This window comes from Chiloscyllium punctatum, chromosome 20 (assembly GCF_047496795.1).
Source record: "Chiloscyllium punctatum isolate Juve2018m chromosome 20, sChiPun1.3, whole genome shotgun sequence".
In the NCBI taxonomy this organism is placed as follows: Eukaryota; Metazoa; Chordata; class Chondrichthyes; order Orectolobiformes; family Hemiscylliidae; genus Chiloscyllium; species Chiloscyllium punctatum.
Genome location: NC_092758.1, coordinates 28456056 through 28479296, shown reverse-complemented (window position 1 = coordinate 28479296; position 23241 = coordinate 28456056). Strand labels below are relative to the sequence as shown.

Below are 23241 nucleotides of genomic sequence, written 5' to 3'. Positions count from 1 at the left end.
GGCCAAAACACTGTATACCTTCTTAACAACTCTGTCAACCTGGGTGGCAATTTTCAGGGATCTGTGTACATGGATACCGAGATCTCCCAGCTCATCTGAACCCCAAGGATCCTACCATTAGCTCAGTACTTTGCATTCCGATTACTCCAGCCAAAGTGTATCACCTCACACTTGTCCACATTAAACTCCATTTGCCACCTCTCAGCCCAGCTCTGCATCCTATCTATGTCTCTCTGCAACCTACTACATCCTTTGTCACTATCCCACAACTCCACCGACCTTAGTGTTGTCCGCAAATTTACTAACCCACCCTTCTAAGCCGTCATCCAAGTCATTTATAAAAATGACGAACAGCACTGGACCCAACATCGACCCTTGTGGTACACCGCTAGTAACTGGACACCAAGATGAACATGTTCCATCTACTACAACCATCTGTTTTCTTTCAGCAAGCCAATTACTGATCCAAACTGCTATGTCTCCCACAATCCCATTCCTCTGCATTTTATATAATAGCCTATTGTGGGGAACCTTATCAAATGCCTTGCTGAAATCCATATACACCACATCAATTGGTTTACTCTCATCTACCTGTTTGGTCACTTTGTCAAAAAAGTCAATAAGATTCGTTAGGCACGACCTACCCTTCACAAAACCATGCTGACTGTCCCTGATCAGATTACTCTTTTCTAGATGGTTATAAATCCTACCTCTTATAACCTTTTCCAACACTTTACCAGCAACTGAAGTGAGACTCACTGGTCTGTCATAACCAGGGTTGTCTCTACTACCCTTTTTGAACAAGGGAACCACATTTGCTATCCTCCAGTCCTCAGGCACTATTCCTGTCGACAATGATGAATTGAAGATCAATGCCAAAGGCTTGGCAATCTCTTCCCTTGCTTCCCAGAGGATCCTAGGAGAGATCCCATCCAGCCCAGGGGACTTGTCTATTTTCACACTCTGCAGTATTTCTAATACCTCTTCCTTGTGAACCTCAATCTCTTCTAGTCTAGACGCAAGTATCTCTGTATCTCCCTTGCCAACATTTTATTTTTCTATAGTGAACACTGTCGAAAAATATTTATTTAGTGCTTCCCCTATCTCCTCTGACTCCACACACAACTTCCCACTATTATCCTCGATTGGCCCTAATTTAACTCTCGTCATTCTTTTATTCCTGACATACCTATGGAAAGCCTTAAGGTTAACCCTGATCCTATCCACCAACAACTTCTCCTGTCCCCTCCTGGCTCTTCTGAGCTCTCTTTTTAGGTCTTTCCTGACTTCCTTGTAACCCTCAAGCGCCCTAACTGAGTTTTCACATTTTGTCCTAACATAAGCCTTCTTCTTCTTCTTGACCAGGGATTCCACTTCCTTAGTAAACCATGGCTCATGTGTTCTATATCTTCCTCCCTGCCTGACAGGTACATACTTATCTAGGACACACAGGAGCTTTTCCTTGAATAAGCTCCACATGTTTAATGTGCTCATCGCCTGCAGTTTCCTTCCCCATTCTTCGCTTCCTAAATCTTTCCTAATTGCATTGTAATTTCCCTTCCCCCAGGTGTAATTCTTGCTCGGTGGAGTACACCTATCCCTTTCCATAACTAAAGTAAACCTGACAGAATTGTGATCGCTGTCTCCAAAGTGCTCACCTACTTCCAAATCTAACACCTGGCCAGGCTGGTTACCCAGTACTAAATCTAAAGTGGCTTCGCCCCTTGTAGGCCTGTCTATATACTGTCAGGAAGCCCTTCTGCACGCACTGGACAAAAACTGACCCATCTATAGTATTCATACTGTAGTGATCCCAGTCAATATTTGGATAGTTGAAGTCCCCCATGACAACTACCTTCCCTTTCTCACTCCTATCGAGAATCATCTTTGCTATCCTTTCCTCTACATCTCTGGGACTATTTGGAGGCCTATAGGAAATGCCCAGCATGGTGACTTCTCCTTTCCTGTTTCTAACCTCAGCCCATACTACCTCAGTTAACAAGCCCCCAAACATCCTTTCTACAACGTAATATTGTCCCTGATCAACAATGCCACACCTCCCCCTCTTTTACCATCTTCTCTGTTCTTACTGAAACATCTGAATCCCGGAACCTGCAACAGCTATTCCTGTCCCTGCTCTATCCATGTCTCTGTAATGGCCACAACATTGAAGTCCCAGGTACTGACCCACGCTGCCAGCTCACCAACAATCTGTTCTGGTCCACCCACATTGGAACAATGGTCAAGAAAGCACAATAATGTTTCTAATTCCTCAGGAGGCTAAGGAAATTGAAGTCGAAAAGGGTGGCAATGGAAAAGCACAGCAGGTCAGGCAGCATCCGAGGAACAGGAGAGTTGACGTTTTGGGCATCTAGGCTAAGAAAATTGTACAAAAGGACTTTCACCAATTTTTATAGATGCCCATAGAAAACATCCTATCTAGATCCATCAAGCACGGTATGGCAATCATTCTTCCCAAGACTACAAGAAGCTAGAGAGAGTCATGAACACCACCCAATCCATCATACAAACCAATCTTCCATTCATTGGCTCTATCTACACTTCCCACTGCTTCAGGAAAGCAACAAAGCAACAAAGTCAAAGACCCCTCCCACCCCAGTTATGCTCTCTTTCACCATCTTCCATCCAGGAGAAGATACAAAAGTTTGAATATATGTATGAACAGATTCAAGAACAGCTTCTTCCCTGCTGTTGTCAAACTTTTGAATAGACCTCTCAAATGTTAATTCTGATCTCTCTCTCTCTCGCTCTCTCTCTCTGTAGTTTCTCAGTGGCTGTAAAACAGTATTCTGCACTCTATTCTGCTACCCTGATGCACTTTATATGTTACAATCTGTCTGTACAACACTTTTCACTGTATTTTGATGCATGTGACAACAATAAACAAAGTCTTAAGGTTTGATTATTAAGCATAACTCATTCAAACCTACCCTTCCCATTTTATAATTTAACCCAATCAATTGATTGGATTTTATCTTTAAAATCCAATGTGATTACATTAACTCTGTTTCTCTCTCCACAGATGCTGCCAAACCTACTGATTGTTTCCACCATTTTTAAAAATTTCATATCTTTAACGTTGCAATTTTTTACTGTCTCATGTGATATGTATTTTCTACCTCATTTACACGTTCATGCTTCAGTCTTTGCGGATGGTGCCTAAAAGTCCGTGGAACTGGTAATTAATCGCAAATCATTCAAATCTAGTTCCATCTTCACTTCTCTTCATGGCAACTGAACATAACACAGAAGTATATAACAATGTGCTACTCTTTTAAAATTAGCTTTAGGGTCTTGAACAAGAGATTTTCACATAGATAGGATGACATATTAATGGTGAAGGAATAGCAGGCATTGATGAAGAATTTGTTAGTAATATTCTAGATGTGTCATCATGGAGGTTTACACTGCAGTTGGCAATGTTCTTGCCTCTGGGGTGGAAATTTTGGGTTTGAATCTTACCCAAGGACTAGATCGGTAAGGAAGTTTGTTACTTTCCCAATGAAACAGATTGAATATATTCATGTGTAAATTCTTCCAGCACACATCATTAGGTAGTAAGAGCAGGTGATACTCTGGGTTAGTGGTATGACAGAAAGTTGAAGTCTTCACCATCATTATCCATAGCTCCACAGTGCAACATGCATGTAAAAACCGGGACTCCTTGTGAAAGTTGTAAAACGTATGTCATCAGCTTCTTTCTATGGCAACTTAAGCCAAAAATAGCATTTAACTGAATAAATTAAAACTAAATAAAGGAATACAACTTATTCATCCCAGGTGATCATTGGAAGTTTGTGATCTGAGGTCGTGGATGGCAACAACTGTCATTGTAGTGAACACATTAACTTAATAATCAGTAAAGCCTTGGAATGTATTTTCATGACTGAAAAGCAGCTCAACTTGAATAGGTTTATTGGAAAACAATCAATGATTGGGGCGAGCGGATAGAATCAGCTCCAGATAACTAAACTCTCTCATTTGGTTCGTGTCTGACATTGGAACAGCCGTGTGGTAGACATAATACTATTTGACTTGAAATTGTCCATTGCCAAGGAGTGGACGTCAGTCAATAAAGGGTTAGACCACTGAAGTGCGAATCCGTTTACGGAAATAATTGGACTAAAACTCGTTTTTTTTGCAGTGATTGTGTTTGGGAATATCCTGAATTATCGTGTGTAACAAAATCCTCCATCCTGCCTGTCTCCGGACCCTTCCTGGGATGGGATCGTTCGGCAATGGGAACGTCAGTTTCAACTTGGATTATAGGCTCTAACAGTGCATTGGTAGTATCCCAATTCTGAACCAGGAGGCCCAGGTTTAAGTCCCACCTTCTCTCGGGGTGTGTCATTACATCTGTGAGCACGTTGATTAGAAAATATGTAAACTTGGATTACAAGAGGTTGTTATGACACACTTCGCCCTCTGTACTTCTCTCTCTCTCTCACTCTACCTCGCTATTTAGCCTTCACTGGGAAACGCATCCATTACAGATAGAGCAGCTACGTGCAATACCGAGCGATATAAAAAAAGCATCCAGATCAGCAGCTTCTCCGACGATACTGGGGACTGTGACGATATATTTACCACAAATCGTGAATGTGATTGGTTTCAAAGGGAGGGTTCCTTTAATTTCTGAACTAACATCACAATTCCAAACCAAAGAGAAATCCGGAGTCAAGGTAAATATACACTTCTAATAAAGACATTATTTCTAAAAGCATAACAGAGAATCATGTCTTGGTGCTTTCCAGTGGGTTAACTATCGCACTGTGACTCTCGGATTGATTTGCAACAACAATTATATGACAGTGCTACGTTTAAAAACGCAATAAACTTATTTCTCGACTTGTTCCCAATTGTAATTGTGTCATGGTTCGCCCGGGAGACGGTGGGACTGTCTGATCTGACGTTTCCGATTGCCTTTCAGCAGGCTGCCGAGCGCTTGCTGCTCGCCAACAATCAAGTGCAAGCTGTTTCGTGCTGCTATGTTGCTGTGTGGATATTCACGGTGAGAGAGAGAGAGCGAGGACCGAGTCGACGACACAGATGAAACGAGAGATGGCTTCTCGCAAAATACATCTCCAATGTCCCATCGTGTCAATCAGCGTCTCATTCCTCAGAAAGGTAGTCTTCTGGACATTTCTGATCGCGTGTCTTCCATCCTGGTAAGTTTTTGGAAATTGCCTTTCATTTTGTATGTGTATTAACGTCTTGGAGATACAATCAGATTGGAACTCTTTCTCTCCCTCCTGTAATCAGCGATTACTGCATTGGTGGCATTCCTCATCACACAGGCATGCATTAGCTTCCTATCAGGTGTTACATAGTTACGTTGTTATGGGTCATCAGAACTGCTTAAATTTAAACGTAGTTTTGTGACTGTTATATAGGTATAGCGACGACCCTTATTTCGATATTGTTCATGATTTTGCCTTTGGACACAATTCGGATTTCATTGTTCATATGTATGGTGGAAAATGAATCACACAGCATTCATCTGTTTATTTGCTTAAAACAAGGATTGACATGAAGCGTTTGTGTGGGATGCTGGAAAGGATGGTGCTGTTCGATCGTAGCCTCCTAGGTTCCGTTTAAAGGTTTTCTGTTGCAGCATTCTGTTCCCTGTTTTCCAGGAACGTGCATGTCCTCTTATGTAGGTCATAGTTCCTCTCCAACGCTGCACATAAATAAAGAATTTCTCAAATGAAGGCAGATTTAGAGCAATCCTACACACGGCACACAACTGTGTACTGTAGTATACATACTTACACCCAATTGCCTGCACAGACGCCCAGACACTCACAGAGATGTAAATGCTTTGTTTGACGATTGTATACGTGCAGTGAACGTCTCCTTCAATCCAGGTTGCACAGAGGCCCCCAATATAATGAAACGTCAGATGAAAAAGTGCTGCAAAGTCTTTTTTTTAAATAAATGTGACTAAAGTAGAATACAGGTTTACTATCCTTAGAAATTTGCAGTTTTTAAAAACAAATCATTTGTGGGACATGTGTGCACGGTTGGCTGGCCAGAATTTATTGCTTGTCCCCCTAGCTGTCCTTGAACTGAGGAGCTTGCTATGCTATTTTAGAGAGCAGCTGAGAGTCAACTACGTTGCTGTGGGTCTAGAGTCTTGTGTAGGCCACACCAGGTGAACATGGCAGATTTCCTGCCCTGAAAGACATTAGTGTGCCAGGTGAGTTTTTCTGGCAATCAACAAATCATCAGTGGATTCTTAATTCCAGATAAAAAAAACATTCAAATTCCACCATCTGCCATGGCGGGATTCAAACCAAGGTCCCAGAACATTAGTTGGCTCTTTGGAGTAATAGTATCCCAATAATAACACATCTCCATGTTTGGGATGTTTGAGATTCCCATGTTTATCAGTAGTGGGGGTTGGAGAATGAGATTGGTGAATGTTGCCTCTGGTTTCTTTGCATGGTTAAGAGATAAACAACTTTAAGTGTGTCTGCCCCACAACAATTAAAGAAGAAGCATTTGAAAAGCAAAGTGACACAGATTCCCCACCCCCCCCAGTCCAGTTACAGAACACAGATACCAAATAACATTGACTAATAACATTGTAATAGCATATCATAGTTAAGTCACACAAAGATGACAAGAAGTAGGTCTCTTTCAACTACGCCAAAATAGCCATTGCACAGGCAGTTATTGTAGGGACCAGCAAGGAATGACAAAAACAATGAATTCAAAGCCTCTTGAAGAGAATGCCATGTTACCTTTCAATTAAACACTAGTTATACTGTTGTTGATTGGATGAAATCAGAAAAGTTGCTTTACTAGATTCAATTGGACTCAATCATGTTGGGAATCCATGGCCTAAAACCAGATAATGTATGCATTTAATAAAATAAGAGTCCCACATATGGAGGAAAGATAATTCAAAAATGCTTTCCCCCTGTCCTACACCATATTTTGAAATGCTTTTCTTAAATTGAGTAAAGAAGATCATGTGGAAATAGTGTCCAAGATTATGCACTGAGCAATGCTCAAAAAATAGAAAAGTATTAATGTGTCATAAATACTAATGATATTATTTTCATCCATCTCGTTACAAAAATATCAGACCATCTAATGCAGTGTTTTGCTTTCTTCATTACTGATTTGTGTTCTCTTTCGACTGTGACTTATGATTTGATTTTTAATCCTGAAATTCTTTTTATATATGTCAAGCTTTGCTTTCTGATCATTTTAAATTGTGTTTAATTAAGTATTAGCATCAAGATGCCTGTCAAGCATGGAGAAGGTAGTTTATTTCTAGCATACAATTAACTCAATGACTATTACATACTTGTAATAAGTTCATATAGTGAGACTATCTTTAAACTCTGTTCAAATCAAATCAGTTAAGTAGTCATGTAATCTTAATAAATAGAAGCATGCAGAAAAAGGCAATATTACCTATTCACTGACTATCCCACATCTTAAATTTACACCTTATATGGCAATTACATGCTCCAACACCAGAGATTTGAAAACATCCCAAGGTGCTGCCTTTTTTGATGAAACATTTGACAGTGGCCTCATCTCCCCTTTTTCAAATGGACATAAATGTACATAAGGCACTATTTCAAAGAGGACCAGCAATTTTCTCCAGTGTCCTGATCAAAATCTTTTCCTCAACTACAGTTGGATCAACGGCTCATTATCTCATTTCTGTCTGTGGGACCTTGCAGTACATAACCTGTTTGTCATAATTCCAACATCGAAAGTGCGACTACACTTCACTAGCTGTATCGTCTTTTGAGATTTCCTAAGGTTGTGCAAGATGTTATATAAAATGCAAGACTTCCATTCTAATTTAGAAAATAAAAATTTTAAAACTTCCATTGTCACTTGAAATTCAGCGTAGTAAGTGATTTTTAAAAAAAAATTGCTCTGAGGATGAGAGGATTGCCAACTATTTTGTCAAATCCCTAATTAAGCTGGTAAGGGTGGTGATGGATGCATTTTTGAGTTGCTGAAGTTTTTTTAGGGTGTAGGGACATTCACAATGCAGTTAAGTAGTGAATTCCAGGATTTTGACCCAGTAACACATAAGGAATATATTTCAAGTCAGGATTGTGTGTGGTGTTCCCATGCATCTACTGCACTTGTCCCTATTGGTGATAGAGGTAGTAGGTTGCCTTTGGAGGAGCCTTGGTGAGACGATAGCCACTGAGCATCAGTGTTGGAGGGTTTGAATGTTGAAAATGGTGGATGGCATGTCAATCATGCAGGATGCTATGTCCTCAATGGTATTGAGCTTCTTGATTGTTGTTGGAGCTACATCCATCCAGGCAAGTGGATAGTATTCCAGGCTTGTGAAAATGGGGTGATTGGCTCAGTACAGAATTCCTACTTCTGACCTACTCTTCTAGCCACGTTACAGATATGAATGGTCCCATTCTGTTAAACACTTACTTTCTGAAACAGCTAAAGATAGCCAGGTTCAGACGTTGTCCTGAAAAACTCCTATAGTGATATCCTAGAACCAAGCTCTCTCCCATCTAATAACTGTAACCATCTTACATTCTGCTAGGAATGACTTCAATAAATAGAGACACCAGTTTTGCCAGGGCTGCTTAATGCCACTCTAAGTCAAATACTGCCTTGATGTCAACAGCAGTCGTCTTAATTCACCGCTTGAGTGCATCACTTTTGTTGATGTTTTAATAAGGCTATCCTAATATCAGGAGCTAAGTGTCCATTGTGGAACCCAACTGAAGGGTCAGTGAGCAGTTTATTCCTCTGCAAAAGCCATTTGGTGGCACTGTTATGACCCTTTCTGTCACCTTGCTGATGACTGAGAGTAGACTGACAGGACAATACTCAGCTAGGTTGGATTTGTTTTGTTTTATGTATACAAAACAGACCTGGACAACTTTCCACATTTGTTGCATAGATGCCAGTACTGTTGCTGCATTGCAACAGCTTGGTTAAGTGAATGAATAGTTCTAGAACAAGTCTTCAGCATCAACGCCAGAATGTTACCAGGGGTCCATAGCCTCAGCCAATTTTTGATATCATATGGAATGACTGATTTGGTTGAAAACTCACATCTGTGATGCTGAGGACTTGAGAGAAGTTGACGTGGATCATCTACTCAACATTTCTGAATGAAAATGGGTGTAAATACTTTGCCTTGTCTTTTACTCCAATGTGCTGAACTTCTCCATGATCATATTTGGTGTGCTGTAGCCCTTCTATCGTGTTTAATTATCCACTGTCATTCATGACTGAAGCTCTGCAGTCCTGCCCCATTCAATCTCATACATTGGCTGTGGAATCACATAATGCTGTTTATTACATGCAGCTTCCACTGTCTTGGCATGCAAACAGTTCTTTTTTGTAGCTTCATCAGAATTACATCGATTATTTTATGAATGTCTGCTGCTGCACACTTCATTAAACCAGTATGGATCTCCTGGCTTAACAGTAATGGGGGATAGGGGCACATTGTAGCCATGCTGTTTGTGGCCCACGGTGCCCCATAGATCCCCAGGTTTGAGTTGTTGGATGTTCAAAGTAATTCAGCATGATGGTATTGCCATACATTATGATGGAGGATGTGAAAATCAAGTCACAATGAATCTTCAAAAGCTAGTTTGATGAGGACAAAGTTATTTTTTCGCTCATGTTGGTTTCCTCACCAGTTGCCATCAATCCAGTAAAGCACGTGTATCCTTTAGGACTGAGCCAGCTTCTTGCTGGTGGTGCTATCGAGTCACACGGGTGATACACATTGCGCTCCCATCCCCCCAGCCCCCAATATGTTCCATGCCCTTGCCAACCTCGGTGTTTCCTCCAAGTTGTATTCAACAGGAGGAGTACTGATTCATCAGTTGAGGTGGAGCAGCAGAAGTAATGGCATTAGTGACAATTAGCACTATTTAACTTAATGCCATGAGACTTCATGGGGTCCAGAATCAATGTGGATGACTGCCAAGGCATCTGCCTCCTAACCTGTGGTGAGTCTGACCTGTCAGTGGAAAAGATATACCCAGAAATGAGGATGAAATCACATAGGGTAGTTAGTAATACTTTGCAGGACTTTTATGTGTCAGTATGAAATATATCCAAATAGTAATGTTATGTTAAGAAAGATAGCAATAAATATAAAACATAAAAAACCCACAGATGAAAGGAGCAGAGTGAATGTTAAGTCGATTTGCTTCTATGAGAAGTAGGAAATGTTAGGTCAAATGAGAGATTGGGAAATGAAGAAAAGGGAATAGTTCTGTTCCATAAACTCAGGGAAATCGAAAATACTGGACTGGCCATTCAGTCCTATTAGCCTGCTCTACCATTCAAAAGCATCATGGCTGATCATCCAACTCTGTACCCTATTCCTGTTTTGCCAATACTCTTTGATTCCTTTAGCGCTAAGAACTGTTTCTATTGCCTTCTTGAAAATATTCAATGTTTTGACCTCAACTGCTTTCTGTGGCAAAGAATTCCACAGGCTCGGCATTCTTGGGGTTAAGAAATTGCTCCCCATCTCAGTTCTAAGTGGCCTATCCTGTATCCTTAAACTGTAAACCCTGGTTCTGTACTTCCTGCTCATTGTGGAATATTCTTCCTATATTTACCTTGTTAGTCCTGTTAGAATTTTAAAGGTGCCTCTGAAATTAAACCCCCCACCCCCATTCTTCTAAACTCCAATGAATATAGTTTTAACTGATACAGTCTCTCTTCATTCATTAGTCCTGTCATCCCAGCAATCAATGTGGTAAACCTTTGATTACCTCCACAGCCAGAACATCCCTTTCTCAGATAAGGAGACCAAAAATGTACAATACTCCAGGTGTAGCCTCATCAAGGCCATGTTCAATTACTGCAAGACATCCCTGCTCCTGTTCTCAAATTGTCTCATGATGAGCCAATGAACCATTTGCCCTCTTCACCAGCTGCTGCATCTACATGCTTACTTTCAGTGACTAGTGTATAAGGACACTCACATCTCATTGTACCTTTCTCTTTCCCAAACAATTGCCATTTCAGACAATTTCACCTTCCCGTTTTTGCTACCAAAGTGGATAAGCTCTAATTTATTCACTAACTACTCTATTTGCTTACTAACTCATCTTGTTCATGTTGAAACATCTCTGCGTCCTTCTTACAGTTTACCCTCTCATACAGCTTTATTTCATTTGTGAATTTGGATATATTACATATAGATCCCTCATCTTCATCATTGATATATATGGGGAGTAGCTGGTGACCCTGTGGTACCCCACTAGTCACTTCCTGCCCCTGGAAAAAGATCTGTTTACTACAAGTTTGTTTCCTGTCTGCTAACTAGTTCTCAATTCCATGTGCTTTAATTTTACCTAATGTCTTATGTGGGACTTTTATTGAATGCCTATTGAACCTTCTGTTGCAAGATCATTGACTTGAACTTAAAATTTGGGCTGGACTTGACAGAAGATGGCACATACAAAGATTGGTTGTGAAGCAATCATCTTAAGGGCAATGGTAACATGCTGTGGATGGCCTGAATAGATGGATCATGGTACCTCTCACTCTGCTGTCTAAGATGTACTGCCCTCGAGAGCTGCTGGCTAATCTGGCCAGTAGTTCTAGCATTCCCAGCAGCACCTTAGTGAGCACCTGCTCATACTGAAAACAGCACCAAGGGTAAAACAATAATGGCTTCCACTCTCTGGTAAATGTAGGATCTTTGGCTACCTGGATGTACCTGGTACCTTTGCAATAGATTTGAGAGAGCGGTTTTGTTGACCCGGATGGGAGGCACAAAGTGGAGATTTCATCTTTGGGGTGTACTCCTGATGGGTACAGGACACTACCTAGTGAATGTTCACCTACCCACTTTATCACATCAGATGATGAAGAAGTGGAACGGGAAATCAGTGTGTTAATCTTGGGTTTTTGACTTGATGTCATCATGCTGGATTTTCTGTAAGTGAGGGAGGGCAGCAGTGCCGATTTTGGAAAAGGCATCACTCAACCTGCATTTGGTGTCCTCGCAGCAAAGCAGACTGCACCACATGGGAACAGGAATAGGCCATTTGCACCTTAAACCAGCCATGTCATTTAATAAGAATGTAGCTTATATGATTGTAATTTGAACTCCACATTCCTACCTACCTCTGTTAACCTTTCACCCCTTTACTTCTCAAGAATCAATCCATCTCTTCAAAATATCTAGATACTGATTCTACAACTAAACAAGCCTGAAAGAATTTCAAATCTGTTAGGTAATTATGAAGGCAACAGTCCTGTAATCTCAATCTGAGGGTCTCCTTACCTGCCCTAGTTTTAGCCAAACTGTCCTGTCTGTGACCAATTATCACATCAGAAAACCTTATTCCAAGGGCTGCTCAGCTGGACCACCTTCTGGAATAAAATGTTAATTTAATGTCCATGTATTAATATCTATATCAGCATTCCGTAAAAGTCACTAGGTCTAAATCCTGCAACTCCGTTCCTAATACCACTATGAGTATCCCCACAACTCAAGGACAGTGGGGGTTGAAGAAAGCAGACGACCACCAGGAATGTTAACCCAGCCGGTGATGCCAACATCCCAGGAACACATTTAAAATAAAATCTGGGTTGGAGACTAATTGCTGGCAAACTCTATGACATTCTGTGAACAATTTTTAAAAAAATCTCATCATAATTCTAGCTCTTCTACATTAAATTATTGAATGTACCATTTCTCTGTTGTAATTTGAATATTAAATGAAGTAGTCCTTAAGAACAATCTCACCATCAGTGGTTGCGTTCTCACTTATCTGTACTATTCCTGTCTGTTCTGGCTGTGTTAATATATTGTGTGACAAAGCAGATGTAATGTGAAAATTGTGGGAAGAAATTCTGACATAACTGGTTTGTGACAGAAAGTCTCTTACAAAATAATATTTTTCTCCAGTTGTATCTTTCTTTTGAAAAACGTCTTTTTCTTTTTTGTATATTTTCTTTCAACTTATTAAGTTTGGGAAAAAGTGACGATGAAGACTATGAAGATTTGATACTTAACAAAACTTGGGTATTGACACCAAAAGTTTATGAAAGTGATGTTACTCTTATTTTAAACAATCTGTTGGAAGGGTATGACAATAAACTCAGGCCGGACATAGGAGGTAGGTGTACGTGAGTTCTATTTATGCATGTTTTATTGTTGACTTAAATTTCATATTTTTCAAAATTATATTTACTTGCAATTGTAAAAGAAGTCAAATGCTAATAAATTAAAATATTTTGTTCCAGTGAAGCCAACAATAATTGGAACTGACATGTATATAAATAGCATTGGCCCAGTGAATGCCATCAATATGGTAAGTAATATGATTATTAATCTGAATGTTTGTGTATGAGTTCTGAAACTTTAATCATGTTAAATTCTGAAAGATTTAGAACTACAATTTTTTTTAACAATTTGAATTGTAAGAACATAAGAGTAGACTTGTCAGTTGTTCAACCTGACCTCTCATTCAGTAAAACAAGCTAATTTGATTTTGATCTCACCTCCACTATACTGCATGCCCCCGTAATTCTTGAGTCTTCTGTTAGATCAAAAATCTGTCTAACTCAGCTTTGAATATATTCAGTGCTTCTCCATTGCCCTCTGGATTAGAAAATTCCAAGGTGAACTATTCTTTGAGAAAAGAAATTCCTCTAGGTTAAATGGGAGACCACTTATTTTGAAAAGTTTTATATTCTCCCAAGAGGAGGTACAGCCTCTCAGCATTTACATTGTGAAGCCCCACTATCAGAATTCCTTATGTTTCAATAAGATTCCCTCCCATTCTTTTCAACTTAACTGAGCAAATTGGGTCTACAATCAAATCTCTCCGAGAGGTCTTCCTCATCCCAGGAATCAACCTGATGTAACATCTCAGAACTGGCTCCTACACAATTATATCCAAAACTGTTTTCAGTACTCTAGGTGCAGTCTCACAAACACCCTGTATATTTGGAGAAAAATTTACCTTGCAAAAAATTTTACATTCTGTTTGCCTTCCTAATTACTTGCTGTATCTGTAAACTAACACTTTGTGATTCATGTGGAACACTTAGATCTCTTTGTATCAAAACATTCTGTAGATTATGTCCATGTATATGATATTTTGTTTTATGTTATTCCTAAGTATTGCCTCATAATTTCTTATATTATATTCCTGTTTTCATTTTGTTTGATATTGGAATGTAGGTATCATTAGCAAGGACAATATTGTACATTTTTAAAAGCTTTTGAGATGGGAAGCCATCATTTTGAATCATTCAAGACCATAGATGCACCCACATTATTGTTGGGTAGAAAGTTCCAGGACTTAGACCCAGAGGCAATAAAGGAATGATGATATAGTTTCAAATCAAGATAACGTTCGACTTGAAGGGGGAATTGCAAGTGATGGTGTTTTGATGTGCCTAGATAGCAGAGTTTTGGGATCGTGCTATTGAAGGAGCCTTAGTGAGTTACTGTAGTGCAACTTTTAGATGACACGCACCGCAGCCTCTGTCCAACTGAATCTTCAAATGGTGGATAGATTTTTTTCATCAAGGGGGCTGTCATGGATGATGTCTAGCTTCTTGACTGTTGGAGCTGCTCTTATCTAGAAAGTGAGGGGTATTCTATTTTAGCTCTGACTTAGGTATTAAAGATGGTGGAATGGTTTTGGGGGTTTAATTTAGAATGGATTAGATTAAATTCCCTACAGTGTGGAAACAGGCCCTTCAGCCCAACCAGTCCACACCGACCCTCCGAAGAGTAACCCACCCAGACCAATTTCCCTCTTACTAATGCACCTAACACTATGGACAATTTAGCATGGCCAAATCACCTAACCTGCCCATCTTTGGATTGTTGGAGGAAGCCGGACCACCCAGAAGAAACCCATGCAGACACAGGGAGAACATGCAAACTCCACACAGACAGCTACCTGATGCTGGAATCGAACCTGGGACTTTGGTGCTGTAAGGCAGCAGTGCTAACCACTGAGCCACCATGCTGTCCTACGCAGAAGATTAGTGGGCAAAGAAAATAGCTAGTTTTAACTAGGTAGAAAAATGTTAGCACACTTTTGTAAGACTTATTTAAAGGTTTACATTATCTGTCCTCACTCAACAATTTCAATTTCAATTTTAATGAGGTCCAAGTGAATCCCTAGTTAATGCCTACCACCAAAATACAATCAAATATAAGTAATATATAATTAATAATCAGGAGGTATATTATTTACTGCAAAATATTCAAAATCTGACCTATTGTTGTAGTTGCAGTGGACCAGTAGCTCTGGTCAGTGGTGAGCCCAATCATATTCGCAGATAGGGGAAGCCCTAAAAGAGTTTTTTGCTTCGGTTTTCACCAAGGAAAGGGAACTTGTTGTAAATGAAAACTTAGAGGAGCTGGGATACAGTATTGACCAGACAAAGATTGATGAAGTTGATGTGCTAGAAATTTTGGAAAACATTAAGATTGATAAGTCCCCAGGGCCAGACCAGATTTATCCTAGGCTGCTCTGGGGAAGTGAGAAAGGAGGTTGCTAAGCTGCTGGCAAGGATATTTGCCTCCTCACTCTCCACAGGAGTCGTAATGGAGGATTGAAGAAGGTGAATGTTGTTCTTGTTTTCAAGAAGGGTAATAGGGAGATCCCTGGCAATTACAGACTAGTCAGTCTTACGTCTGTGGTCAGCAAAGTTTTGGAAAGAATTCTGAGGGATAGAATTTATGACTATTTGGCAATGCATAGTGTGATTAAAGGCAGTCAGCATGGCTTTGTGAGGGGCAGGTCAAGCCTCACAAATTTTATTGAGTTCTTTGAGGAGGTGTCAAGACAGGTCGACGATGGTTGAGCAGTGGATGTGGTGTATATGGACTTCAGCAAGGCATTTGATAACGTTCTCCATGGTAGGCTCATTCATAAAATCAGGAAGTATGGGATACAGGGAGATTTGGCTATCTGGATTCAGAACTGGCTGGCTGACAGAAGGCAGGGAGTGGTTGTAGATGGAAAGTATTCTGCCTGAAGGTCAGTGTTGAGTGGGGTCCCGCATGGCTCTGTTCTTGGGCCTCTGCTCTGTGTAGTTTTTATAAATGACTTGGATGAGGAGGTTGAGGGGTGAATTAGTAAATTTCAGATGAGACAAAGGTTGGAGGTGTTGTCGATAGTATAGAGGGTTACTGCAGGTTGCAGCGCGACATAAACAGGATGCAGAGCTGGGCTGAGAAATGGCAGATGGAGTTCAGCCTGGGTAAATGTGAAGTGATGCATTTTGGAAGGTTGAACCCGAATGCTGAATATAGAATTAAAGACAGGATTCTTGGCAGAGTGGAGGAACAGAGGGATCTGGGTGTGCAAGTACATAGATCCATCAAAGTTACCACCCAAGTGGATAGGGTTGTTAAGAAAGCATATAGTGTTTTGGCTTTCATTAACAGGGGAATTGAGTTTAAGAGCCATGAGGTTTTGCTGCAGCTCTACCAGACCCTGGTGAGACCACACTTCAAATATTGTGTTCAGTTCTGGTCGCCCTATTATAGGAAAGATACAGAGGCTTTGGACAGGATGCAAGGAAAGTTTACCAGGATGCTGCCTGGACAGGAGGGCTTGCCTTATGAAGAAAGGTTGAATAAGCTTGGACTTTTCTCTCTGGAGAGAAGGAGGAAAAGAGGAGACCTGATTGAAGTGTACAAAATAATGAGAGGAATAGATAGAGTCAATAGCCAGAGATATTTCCTCAGGATAGGATAGACTGGTATGAGAAGTCAGTTTGAAGATATTATGAGGAAGGTATAAAGGAGACGTCAGAGGTAGGTTCTTTACGCAGAGAGTAGTGAATGCATGGAATGTGTTGCCAGCTGTGGTGATGGAAGCAGAGTCATTGGGGACATTTAAGCAACTGCTGGACATGCACATGGATAGCAGTCAGTTGAGGGGAGCATACATTAAGTTGCTATGTTTTACATTAGGATTAAATCTCGGTACAACATCGTGGGCCAATGGGCCTGTTCTGTGCTGTACTTTCCGATGTTCTATATTAACATTAATGGTAATAAATGTGAAGGGGAGATAGTTAGATTCTTTTTTAGAGATGATCAATGCCTGACATTTGTGGAGTATAAATGTACTTGGCATTTACCAACCCTAGGCTGAAAGTTGTCCATGTCTTGTTGATTGGGGACAGACTGTTTGATATTTTTTCAAAGAAACAATATCAATAATTCTTTTGTCACTGATGCAAGGAAGAATGTATTGATGTGGTATGTGTAAATTTTACATTCCAGTGTGATAATATGCTGTGGTTTTATATTTGCAACTGAATGCCTATTTTAATAGAGTTCTTGAGTTTCTTGCAAAAGTATGGATCAGTTTTTACAATGTTGGGATATTCTTTGATTCAAACATAATATTGCAATCCACATTTTATATTTGACATGTAAGCTTGTAGGGTGTTTTGCCCTTTTGATCCAAGTACACAAAAAAAACAATGTTGCACAGGTAAACCAAGATTCTAGAATTGGCCATTTAGTCAAGGTGAACGTTCATGTTTTCCATGCAATTAGGGACTGATTAAATATCATATTTTAGATTCTTATCTTTGTTTTCCTGGCACCTTCCCCTGCCACCACAGGAATTGCAAAACCTGTGCCCATACCTCCTCCCTCACCTCCATCCAAGGCCCTAAAGGAGCCTTCCACATCCATCAAAGTTTTACCTGCACATCCACCAATATCATTTATTGTATCTGTTGCTCCCAATGTGGTCTCCTCTACATTGGGAAGATTGGACGCCTCCTAGCAGAGCGTTTTAGGGAACATCTCTGGGACACCCGCACCAATCAACCACAGCGCCCTGTGGCCCAACATTTCAACTCCACCTCCCACTCAGCCGAGGACATGGAGGTCCTGGGCCACTTTCACCGCCGCTCCCTCACCACCAAATGCCTGGAGGAAGAACGCCTCATCTTCCGCCTCAGAACACTTCAACCCCAGGGCATCAATGTGGACTTCACCAATTTCCTCACTTCCCCTTCCCCCATCTCACCCCAGTTCCAACTTGCAGCTCAGCACCATTCCCCATGACCTGTCCTACCAGCCAATCTTTTTTTCCACCTATCTACTCCATCCTCCTCTCTGATCTATCACCTTCATCCCACCCCCATCCACCCATTGTACTCTTTGCTACCTTCCCCCATCCTCCTCCCTGACCTATCATCTTCATCCCCACCCCCACTCACCTATTGTACTCTATGCTACTTTCTCCCCACCCCCACCCTCTCATTTATCTCTCCACCCTTCAGGCACTCTGCCTGTATTCCTGATGAAGGGCTTTTGCCTGAAACATCGATATTGCTGCTCCTCGGATGCTGCCTGAACTGCTGTGCTTTTCCAGCACCACTCTACTCCAGAATCTGGTTTCCAGCATCTGCAGTCATTGTTTTTACCATTCTGTACATCACACCTGGACAAGCCTACTGGTATACTTGTATACTTCTACCCTGAAATCTGGTCTTGCAGTATCCATTTTCCAGATACTAATATTTCTAAGTTCCAAGAGGAAAGGGAAGAAGCATTTGCACATTTCTGACCAGAGGTACACTGTCAGTACTTGAAAGCAATGTTGCACTCATAGCAATGTTTAAAATTAAGAATACTTGATATAAAAGATGCTCTTGCAGGATCCACTCTAAATTTTCCAGTGTCCAATGATTCATTTGCGATATGTTCATCAAACACAGAACAACATAGTGCTTAATGTCAAGCAAACCCTTTGCCGTCACTATGTAAAGGAACTATAAAGCTCTTACAGATCTTTGCACTGGCCTGGCAAAACCTCAAAGGAGTATAAGTCCTTAAAGGTACAGCTGATGTTGTCAATAAACAGCAATTAGGCAGGTTCCTTTTTCGCCAACCCAAAACTGGTGATGACTCCTTCATCTTTTGCCAATTCTCTGTTCTACCTTTATTCCAACAACCTACCAAGTTGTAGGCTGACAATTAGGAGGCAAGGGTAATATCCAACATTTCATACAAAGCTGCAAAACATAACCCAGAATGAGGGCTGTGCTATTTAAAGGAACATTTATCAAGAAATACTCAAGCAACATGTGTGATAACTAGTTTGTCCTTGAGGAGCTTTGCAGCATATGCCTGAGTACATAATTGTCTTCATCTGTTGCATCTGAAAAACTTTGATATCCTGATGAAGCAGCTTTTACCATTAGCTAGACAACAATGAGTACTGAATGAGGAGAAGAAAAAAGATGGAGGATGGTGAATGGATAACATAACAACTACTACTGCTCCTACCTCCCAGAGGAATCAGAGACCTGTGCATTGAGAAGGTCTTTACCTTAATTAGGTCTTGCATTCAACAATAGTCATACAATTTCCTTATAACCGTAATTCAATTACATTCCTTAAGTCTAACATTATGAGCCTATCCTCCATTTCACTGGAAGGACAATTACTAACTTTAACAAATAAATATTGTCAAAGAATGTGAGTATTGGCCAAAGAAAGGATTAATCACCCATGTTCAACCCTTTCATAGCTGTCAGGTATGCTAATTTTCCTATCCCTGTGCTCCTATAAAAATGTCTTCCTTATGGCTACACTTTGGGTGATGGGAGGTCTCAGAACTTCCTTTGAGGACACTTCAACTGTCCTTGGAAGATGATCTCAAATATCTCTCGATTTATCGAGCTTGGCTTCAGGCTGAACAACCTTCATGTGGGCTGCAACTGTTTGTGTTCACTAGTTGTGTGATACTGACTAGCAGTGATGGTATGTCTGCTGGCTGAGCAGGTGTGCCGTCATTCACAGCAAAGTTTTGCAAATACATGCAGAAATAAAGTGATCTCCTGAAAGTCCCTTTCAACAGAGTGCTCCCTTAATGGCAGTCACTGTTGAAAGAAGTTGAAAGAAGCCATAGAAGTCATCAAAACTAATATGTGGCTTTATCACCAATGGATTGATGGATCTGACCGCTTGGTCCATGGTAGAGTAGTCTCTGTGCACTAAATCTTCAAAAACTGCAAAACAGTAAGTTTGGCTTCTCCTTGTTCCTCAACCTTATGAACAAGCTTTCTCACAGGCTTCAGAATGCATAGGGCATTTTCTGACACATGCCTGTTATGATCATTGCAAAAATATGGTCTGTCGATTTTCAAAATCTATCATTTGATATAAGTACCTGAAAACCTCATTGGCTAAAATAGTCTTAATAGGGAAGAAACATCGAGTTCAAATGGCCACAGTAATCAACTGACTGCAAACTGACGCAATATTAAAAAACTAGTATGAAATAAATCTTCGAGGAGAAAGTGAGGACTGCAGATGCTGGAGATCAGAGCTGAAAATGTGTTGCTGGAAACACGCAGCAGGTCAGGCAGCATCCAAGGAACAGGAGAATCAAGAGAATCAAGCCCTGAAGAAGGGCTTATGCCCGAAACGTCGATTCTCCTGTTCCTTGGATGCTGCCTGACCTGCTGCGCTTTTCCAGCAACACATTTTCAGCTAGTATGAAATAAACCAAATCATCCAAACATGACATTAAATGACTCTATGCTACTTTCTCCCCACCCCCACCTTCCTCTAGCTTATCTCTCCACACTTCAGGCTCACTGCTTTTATTCCTGATGAAGGGCTTTTGCCCGAAACGTCGATTTCGAAGCTCCTTGGATGCTGCCCGAACTGCTGTGCTCTTCCAGCACCACTAATCCAGAATCTGGTTTCCAGCATCTGCAGTCATTGTTTTTACCTCAAAATGCCCTGTTGAGTCAGGCATAAAAAAACTCACTTTTATGGCATAATTTACACTTTCATGATAAATTGCAAAATCTGGACATTGAAGGTTACCTGCAACTGTTCAGCTTGGAAAGCTTTTGAAAACAGGCTTAGCAATACACAAGCAAAATGTTTCAGTGGTTGTTTGGCCAAGAAGCAAACAGAGAAAGAACAAAAGGCTTTATTACTGTAAGGGCTGGAAGACTTATTCTCTTCTGTTTCCTTCCCCTATTGAAAGGCATTAGTGATACCGCAAATTGGAGGATCATTTATTCACTGAGAACACAAGGATTCTGCAAATTTTGCTTATGCTGTGGATATGAGATATCAATTAAATAGGGATAGTCTCTGGCTCAACTGTAAAACCTCAAGGACTCTAAGAACTCTTTAAACTGTATATTTTTAAACTTCCTATTATTCTGACCCTTTTAAACATTGTGCCTCTATGTGTTAGATACCATGTTTTGTTATTTTTCTTGGGGTTAGTAAATAGTAAAATTCCTTCTGTTCATGCTGAAGGAAACCTTGTAATTGGCTCATTAATTTTGACTAGACCTACATTTTAATTGAAGTGTGATTTGCTGTGTGCTAAAAATAACTAAAAACCTTTGTTGGAGCCAACTTTAATAAGAGGAGAGTTGATTCTCCCTTCCTCACTTGGTCTTGGCAATATCCATCAGGCTTTTTCAACAGCACAACCCTCTGAGCCAGCATCAGTGTTTGCGACAAAAGCACTGTATATAACATCAGTCCTGGCAATCTGGCTTATGAGGTCCTGCTTCTGGTTGTGCTCCTGCACACTAGAAAATCACCAAATACCAATATCACATTTAATCTTGCTCTGTGAAATCCCAATCGTGCCAAAATTTGAGCTGCAATCTGAAAGTCAGAACAAATGACCATGCTGGACTTCTCCTTCTGCTCGAGCTGAGGGCTATTGATATTTTCAGGAGCTGAGATGAAAGAGAGGTAGAAGGATTAAGATGTAGCATGAGGGAAAAGAAGGAAGCAATGAATGTGTATTGAAAACATCTGTATCTTGTCATAAAATGTGTGTTGAGTGAGGGATGTTGTAAGAATTGAGATTATAAAAAATAGCACGTGTGGCATCTCCTGTCCAGTATACCGTCTTCAAGGGGCAGTGATAGCTTCTTGGCAGGTTGTTCTCTCTCAGGTTTCCACACTTGTGTTCTGTACAATCTCTTTCGGCAAAAAGGAAGGGAATCTTCAGGTTAGTGAGAATCTTCAGGTGTTTGGAGAATGTGGCTGGCTAGACAGAACAGCTGGTCATCTGGATGTGAACTTTGAGTTGTTTGAAAGTAAGAGTTATGAAATATGAACATGGAGAGGGAACTTCCTTTGAAATACTGCAGTGATTGGAGAAGAGGTAGTGAAGGAGGACACCCTTTGTCTCTACCATGTATAATTAATAAGCAATACTTAATATCATCACCATGGTGGGTTTGATAGTGGAGAGTGGCAGGTGGGTTCCCTGCCACCTTTCCCCCTACACCTGGTGGGTACTATGCAAGCAAATGATGCGGAGTTACTTACGACCAGCTGTGGTAGAGTTGTAACAGTTTGGCAAGTTCTCTTCCAAAGACACTCTCAGTGCTTGACTGAGAGACTCAGCATTAGTGAATAGAAAGCCAACACAGAATCACCCACCTACCATTGCTATTAAGCAACTTATGCATGCACCTCAGTCCTCTACCAGCCAGCAACTTACAATTCCCCTTCTGTCACCAGTAATATAACCTGTAGTCCAGCAACGATACCAGGGCTTGATGTGTGTTGTTTTGGCAGTTGACAGTGCTGTCCAGCTTTGCTGCCATTCTGTAGAATATCAGGCCTTTGGTTGTTTAGCAACACTCAATTGTTGGGATATCTGAGCCTATCCTCCATTGTTGAAGCCCAGGGAAGGTTAACCACTGTCTAGTTGATTTCTTGAGTAATACTTCATTCAGCAGGTATTCCTTAAGAGGCACTGCAGAGCACTCACAGGGTCACCAACTGATGAGTGTGACCCCCATTGCTTCCATTAAATACCATCTTATAAAGTTAGAGTTATGTTCTGAGCAGGCATGCTATCTCACAGTGCCAGTGACTTGGCTTTGATTCCACCCTCAGTTGCTAGTCTGTGTAGAGTTATACATCCTCCCTGTGTCTGCGTGGGTTTCCTGTGGGTGTTCTGGTTTCCTCCCACAATCCAAAGATGTTCAGGTTAGATGAATTGGCCATGCTAAATTGCCCATAATGCACAAGGATGTGCAGGCTAGGTGGATTATCCATGGGAAATAAAGGGTCACAGGGATAGGGTGGGGGGTGTGGGGGGGATGGGTAGTCAAAGTTGGGGTGGGATGGGGATGGTTAGGTCAGGGTGGGATACTCTTCAAAGGGTCAGTGTGGACTTGATGGGCCAATTGGCTTGTTTCCATATTGTAGGTACTCTATGT

General features: G+C 40.9%; 1 protein-coding gene across 3 annotated transcripts in view; it reads left to right on the top strand.

Annotated features, from left to right (window-relative positions):
• The first annotated feature begins 4367 nt into the window (after nucleotides 1–4367).
• gabrg2 (gamma-aminobutyric acid type A receptor subunit gamma2) overlaps nucleotides 4368–23241 on the top strand; it is a 128768-nt gene continuing 109894 nt past the window's right edge. The window contains exons 1-4 of one of the 3 annotated variants that reach the window (XM_072590559.1): nucleotides 4368–4703; nucleotides 4952–5189; nucleotides 12988–13136; nucleotides 13264–13331. In XM_072590559.1, coding sequence (XP_072446660.1) covers nucleotides 5071–5189; nucleotides 12988–13136; nucleotides 13264–13331 — 336 coding nt within the window. In that variant the 5' untranslated portion in view covers nucleotides 4368–4703; nucleotides 4952–5070. The remainder of the gene's footprint in view (nucleotides 4704–4951; nucleotides 5190–12987; nucleotides 13137–13263; nucleotides 13332–23241) is intronic. The other 2 variants (XM_072590558.1, XM_072590557.1) reach the window with 2 other exon arrangements.